The sequence below is a fragment of the Periplaneta americana genome, chromosome 12, assembly GCF_040183065.1.
Source record: "Periplaneta americana isolate PAMFEO1 chromosome 12, P.americana_PAMFEO1_priV1, whole genome shotgun sequence".
In the NCBI taxonomy this organism is placed as follows: Eukaryota; Metazoa; Arthropoda; class Insecta; order Blattodea; family Blattidae; genus Periplaneta; species Periplaneta americana.
Window position 1 is genome coordinate 15,385,190 of NC_091128.1, and position 6,000 is coordinate 15,391,189.

Sequence of the window (6,000 nt, forward strand, 5' to 3'; positions counted from 1 at the left end):
TTATGATCGTGTAAGCGAACTTTCCAACCAAGATATACAAAATTGACAAACTTTGAAAGAGTTCCGCTAGTTCTCAATAGGTGGCACCATTATTGGTAGCCGTCAAAAACGTGTCAGGGAAAATGATAATATAGATTAAGCATAAATTGTTCTTCTAATACACAATATCAGCGGTTTCCAGCCAAACTCAGTGTTGTTTTGCAATCAGCAGAGTGGGATGAAAAATTGAATTCTAGAGCATGGGCAAGAGCACGGGTATATTTATCTCCGTTTGGCAACAGTGACTATTATCTTCACCATCTATTCATAGAAGTAATAACTAAAGAAGCGACGAACAAGTTATCAAACATTATCGATTTATGGGGTCTAATTTATATTTAACCTCTATCAGTATTTTCCAAATTACTTTTTTATCCGTTCCAATAATAGTGTCACCTATTGAGAACTAGCGGAACTATTTCAAAGTTTGTCAATTTGTATTAGCTTTGGTTCTGACTTTTCCGCTTTAGAAAGTTAGCTTACACGACCAGAAAATTGGAGGTCAGACATCTTTGAACTCCAGTGTACCTACGTACCCTTAGAAAAAAGTATTTGCACCATCCACGGCGAAGGAAACTACAAAACTATTTACGAAAATTCGTTTTGAGAGATATATAAAAGGATATAGTAGTTTATTAGGTATTTTTTCTATCAGTATTCCCCCGAAGAGAATAGGAGTAGGCAACTTACGCCTAAACCTGATCACGTTCATAATAATGATGATGATGATGATGATGATGATGATACTTATTAATTAATATACAACAATGTGAGAACAAATCGTTGAAGAGAAAGTATTTGATAGACAATCTCTCAATTTAGAAGTAATTTCATAACTGATTGTGGAAAGTAGGTAACTCTTTTTCAAAAAGAACTATCCATTTCGGTCGTGCTGTCCACAGCATTATCGTTAATTTATCTGACGTATGAAAGTAAGTGTGCAACAAATGATTAGAACCTATTTCGCAAATATCGTTTTTTTAATAAAGTTCTATTAAGTTAACTTTTAGCAATAGTGATTAATCATATTTCATATGCATCACCCTATACACAAATAGACAGGCAGATATCATGGTGAAAGTCTTTATAAGGGAACTTGAAAACTTGTAGGCCTATTTCAATGAAAATATCCAAATCGATTGTTTTCAGAAATACAATAATTTCTTTTTATGTAAGTTGAAAAGAATACTGGTAGTAAATAAAAACAATAAAATTACATTAAGAAATACTCGAAGTTTAGATGTCCACCCAACAAGAGTCTTCTCCGTTTTGTGGGGCTTGTCCCTAATCTTTTGTCTGTTCTTGATCCCTGAACTGTCAACGTCAAGATGCCGACAATAATAAATTAGTAATCATCTAATAACCATCGCACAGGTGCAAACTGGCCTAGTGTGGATATGCTGGGTCGCACCTTAACATTTTCTGCTCTGTACCCAGCATATAGGTAAGAACGTCATTGCTCCTAACACTTGAACCTGAACTTGAACTCCGGTCCATAGTTGTAAAGCACACACTGTAACTGTTCAGTTAACATTACGTCTTAATTTCTCACCGGATTAACAAATAGAGAATTTCCTCAATTCTTGTAGGCTGGAAACATTGACGGGAACGTTTTATTTTATTCCCAGGAAATGCAGGGTGACGGAGAGTGCTGCGCTGTGTGCATTGAGCCTTACAAGATCTCAGACGTTCTCCGTGTCTTGCCATGCAGGTAAGGGTTCCTCTTTATTTTAGGAGATATCACGGTAGTATTATTGACATAGTATATGTACTCCTAGGTTCAAATCTTCAAACTACCACCGGCGTATCTCAGGCGATTGAATGTTGATCCGGACTTGCCTTCGGACTTAGGTTCGATATTCGCTTTGGGTTTTTCTGAGCCTTTTTCCAAATGTAAGGAGAATATATAGTAGGCCTAATCCTTCACCTCATCTCGCCAAATGCCATCTCTTTATCACCAATTTCGTCGTCTCTAAATAACCTGCTTTTTTTTAGAGAACGTTGTTAAATAACCTAAATAACCGTTTTTTAGGAAACGTTGTTAAAGAGCCTTCTACAAACACTTATAATTACATCCAATGTACATATAAAGTATTGAACAGGGTACTTTTTTGACAATCATGTAGTTGAAAAGGCCTGCTTCGTCAGGAACGGAGCTTCAATTCTTCCGTTTGGGTTAGAACTCCTTATTAGACTAGGTTTGGAGTGAAGTATCGGCTGTATGAAGCCTTTTTTTATTGAAGGTCTATGCGACTATGGTTTATTATTAAACAGAAGAGGTTTAAATATATAACAGCTGTACTGAGGGGTTACCGTCGTGTCGTTTGAAGAAACTGGTACTATAACTGGCAAACTGGCGGATCAAGGTCACATAAAAATGTACAAATGCACAAACTACACACGACTCACTGAACTGAAAACTGTGAACTGGTAATCCCGCTGATCCAGCTGACTTTAATTGAGGAGAATGGTCCAGGAATGGGGTAAGCACGTGGCAAATGCAGTCCATTGCTTGACCTTGATCCGCCAGTTTGAAATGCGCTGACATTTGTTTGAATCGTCACTGATAATCTCATTTAGGGATGAAAAATAAACGTTAACACATACAAAGAAATTCACATACACATATGGGCTATTCCTATAAAATCGAACAGAAAAAGCCTAGGCATTTTTTGACTGATTTCATTGATAAAGGTGCCGAGGAAAGTGTATTTGCAAAATTTCACTACCGTAAGGCCTACAGTTTAGCATTATTCAGCATCAAATTTAGCGCCTTTAACTAGTTGCAATGCTCACATGTCTGAAACCGTTTATTGCAGAACATTGAACCAGAGTTCATTTTAAATCTTATATTTGATAATTAGAAAACTAACACATAATAATTATCTTTATGATATACAGAGAAACTGATATTCTTATTTTAGTTACAGTACTTTTAGTGTCCTTGCCAGTTTTAAAAATTAAATTTATTGAGAACGATTTTTGTATTATTGAGGGGGATTAGAAATCGTTTGCTTATTTGTACGGCAATAATATTGTAGGATATGGAGAAACATATTTTCAAATGCCGAGATTTGACGATGCATTGATGCCTTATTTCAGGCTTGAGTCTCACCGACCTTCAACTTCATACTCCCTTTTTCTCCTTCCCTTATCTCCTTGTATCGAATTAAATTGAATTAATTTTAATAGGGGGACACTAAAACCCAACACTGCGCCTAGAAGATCTATTACTCTAACCCTCACGCTAGGTGTATTTCAAACCCACACCAGCTAGACTACACTAAGATTTGCTGCATAGCTACCCAGGTTTCGAGCAGGCAACCCCATTCGTCCCTAGGCCAGCCTTCTTCCTATGTCGACAGCCGGAGTGAATGAAGAGATGTTGACGGAATTATTTTGATATGTCATGTGGGAAAACGGAAGAATCTCGAGTACAACCTCACCTGCAATCTCGCCCGCTCCAAGTGTCACTATGAATGCTTCATATGAAAAATATCAGGCCTGACTGAAACTTGAACCCGGATAGTATGCGTGACAGTCACCGCAGGAGTTTCCCTAGCACCTTACAAACTCTTACTTGTTCGATTTTGATAGGTTTATATCAGTTTTATCAGTATCATTAATGGCATCATGGCATTATCAAAGCAATGTGTACGAATTAAAAAACCGCTAGGCTTATATCATAAGGAAGAGTTCTTTTACTGTTTAAAGGTGAGAACATACGATGTATATTATGGGTAAAAGTCCTATCTGGGATTAGCCAATAGCTGCTTTTAAAACTTTTCAGGAATTTTCGTCCAATCGTTTTGTCCAATGTACGTAAGTCCAGTGAAGGTTCGTAATATTTTCGTCTAACCTTAAATTTCGCCCAAAATTGTTACTTCTCGAAATTTTGTGTAGTGTGTATGTTACAGGCACAAGTCGAAATCCAGGCATATGTAGATCTGCTTAGGCAAATCGCAATCTACCTAGGTAGGCCTACTGTTTTAGTTAAATCTGTATTAAAAAGAGTATTATTCATATTTGCCTAGGCATATCGCGATTGTAAGGATTGTGTTAAGCAAAATATCTAGAAACTGAATTCAATGAGAAGCTACATTCAAATACGAAACGTCAACTATGGGGAAAAATGTTATGTTATTCGTTTTGTCAATCCTCCTCCTTAGATGCCATGTTTAAAACTAATACACTCTGACCGTCACAATTATAATGACTCATTATAGTTGTAACGGTCAGACTTGTTAATTTTATACGTGGCTTGTAAGGAGAAGGATGCGCTCATGCAATCAGAAAATAATACTCATATGTAAGTGAAATAAAGTGTAAGTTTAACGCCAAACTTAGCGGCTTAAGGAAAGCAGAATGTAGTGATTTCTTTGAAGAAGAATGAAATAATTAGAGCGGTAGAATTGGCCAATGTGAAGGCTAAGAAGACTTGTTTGGACTACAGACGATTGAAAAGACTTGATGTTCTGAAAATCGGTGACTGCAAGAAGCTGATAGCGCGGCTGAACACTTCAGGAGATGAGATAAAATATTATGTACATGCTAATGAACTTTTTGCATGCAGCTCATCGCAACTGCGACCATGGAGGTAGGGATAGAATGCTTTGCAATTTAAAACATAAATACAAAAATGTATCACGAGATATTGTCATGATGTATCTAAACTTATGTGGACCTTGTGAAAAAAATGTACCGCAACTAAGAAAGGAATTTAGTTAAACCAATGATTTTTAAGAGTAACCCACGAGGACAGATGGATCTTATCGACATGCAAAATTTTGCTAGTGGGAAGTTTAAGTACGTAATGGTGTACCAAGGCGACCTTTCAATATGTAAAGCTACGAGACCTAACAGTAAGAGAGAATAGAAGTAGCAATATAATTTCCTTGATATATTCTGTTCATTTGGAACATCAACCGTTTTACAATCGGATAATGGTCGCGAAATTGCGAATAGTGTAATAAGAGAGTTAAGTGAAATGTGGGAAGGTCTAAAAATATCGTTCATGGCAAGCCACGACATTCCTAAAGCCAAGGAAGAATTGATCGTGCTAATTAGAACATAGAAAAAATGCTTAGTACATGATTGTAAGAACCTAGTAGTACACAATGGAGCAAATGCTTAAGATTTTATCAGTTCCGGAAAAACAATACATTCCATTCAGGCATTCCATATGAAGCCATGTTTGGCAGGAAAGCTAGGATAGGTTTGCTGGCATCATCTCTTCTGAAGAAATTTCAAAGAGAATTTTTAAAAATGCTCTTAAGGACATCAGAAACTATGAGAGCAATGTTTTGGATACAGAGAAAAATAATCATATAGTGTGTCATGTTTGTGATGACAACGTAGTAGATGAAATATATTGTACTACTTGTTCCAATAAAATTCATAGGAAATGTGCAATTACCGCTGCCAATAAGGATCCCATCTGTAAGAGATGCAGTATAGCAGAGCAACAAATTATTACTCAAGAAATGGTTCTAACTGCATTATCAAAACAGGTAAAGCGAATGAAATACCAAAGGGAGAAGAATTTCCCTCCCTTGTGCGTTGGCACTACAGTAAAGAGACCAATGCCTGGCGTTGACGGAACAAAATGGATGCAAGAAACATTTTTGGATAGTCATAGAAGCGACTGAAGATGATTTCTACAAAATTAGAAGAAAATTAAGTCCTTTCCGGCTTTTATTCAAGAAATAAAATCGACCCATGTAAGGAGCAGTTCGTGGCTCTGGACGATTTGCCTAGGGAAGAAATTTTTGTAAGAACAGCCAGCTCCCATTTTGGAGGACAGGAGTATGTTAGTTGTAACTACAAAATTGAATGTCTTTCCAATAAATATAGGATTTTCTTTGTAACTCCAAATGTCATAGTTCACTTTCCTGATAGAAACGTAGGCCTAATATTTCAGATTTCTTTAACATTTTTTTTTTCATCTTGGTATACTGCCAC

The 6,000-nt window shown here is 36.6% G+C and overlaps 1 protein-coding gene across 2 annotated transcripts in view; it reads left to right on the forward strand.

The window, feature by feature from the left end:
• The window catches only part of LOC138710188 (E3 ubiquitin-protein ligase goliath-like), a 666,952-nt gene that overhangs the window by 588,535 nt on the left and 72,417 nt on the right, over window positions 1-6,000 (forward strand). For both annotated transcript variants that reach the window (XM_069840830.1, XM_069840831.1), the window contains exon 5: window positions 1,668-1,750. In XM_069840830.1, coding sequence (XP_069696931.1) covers window positions 1,668-1,750 — 83 coding nt within the window. The remainder of the gene's footprint in view (window positions 1-1,667; window positions 1,751-6,000) is intronic.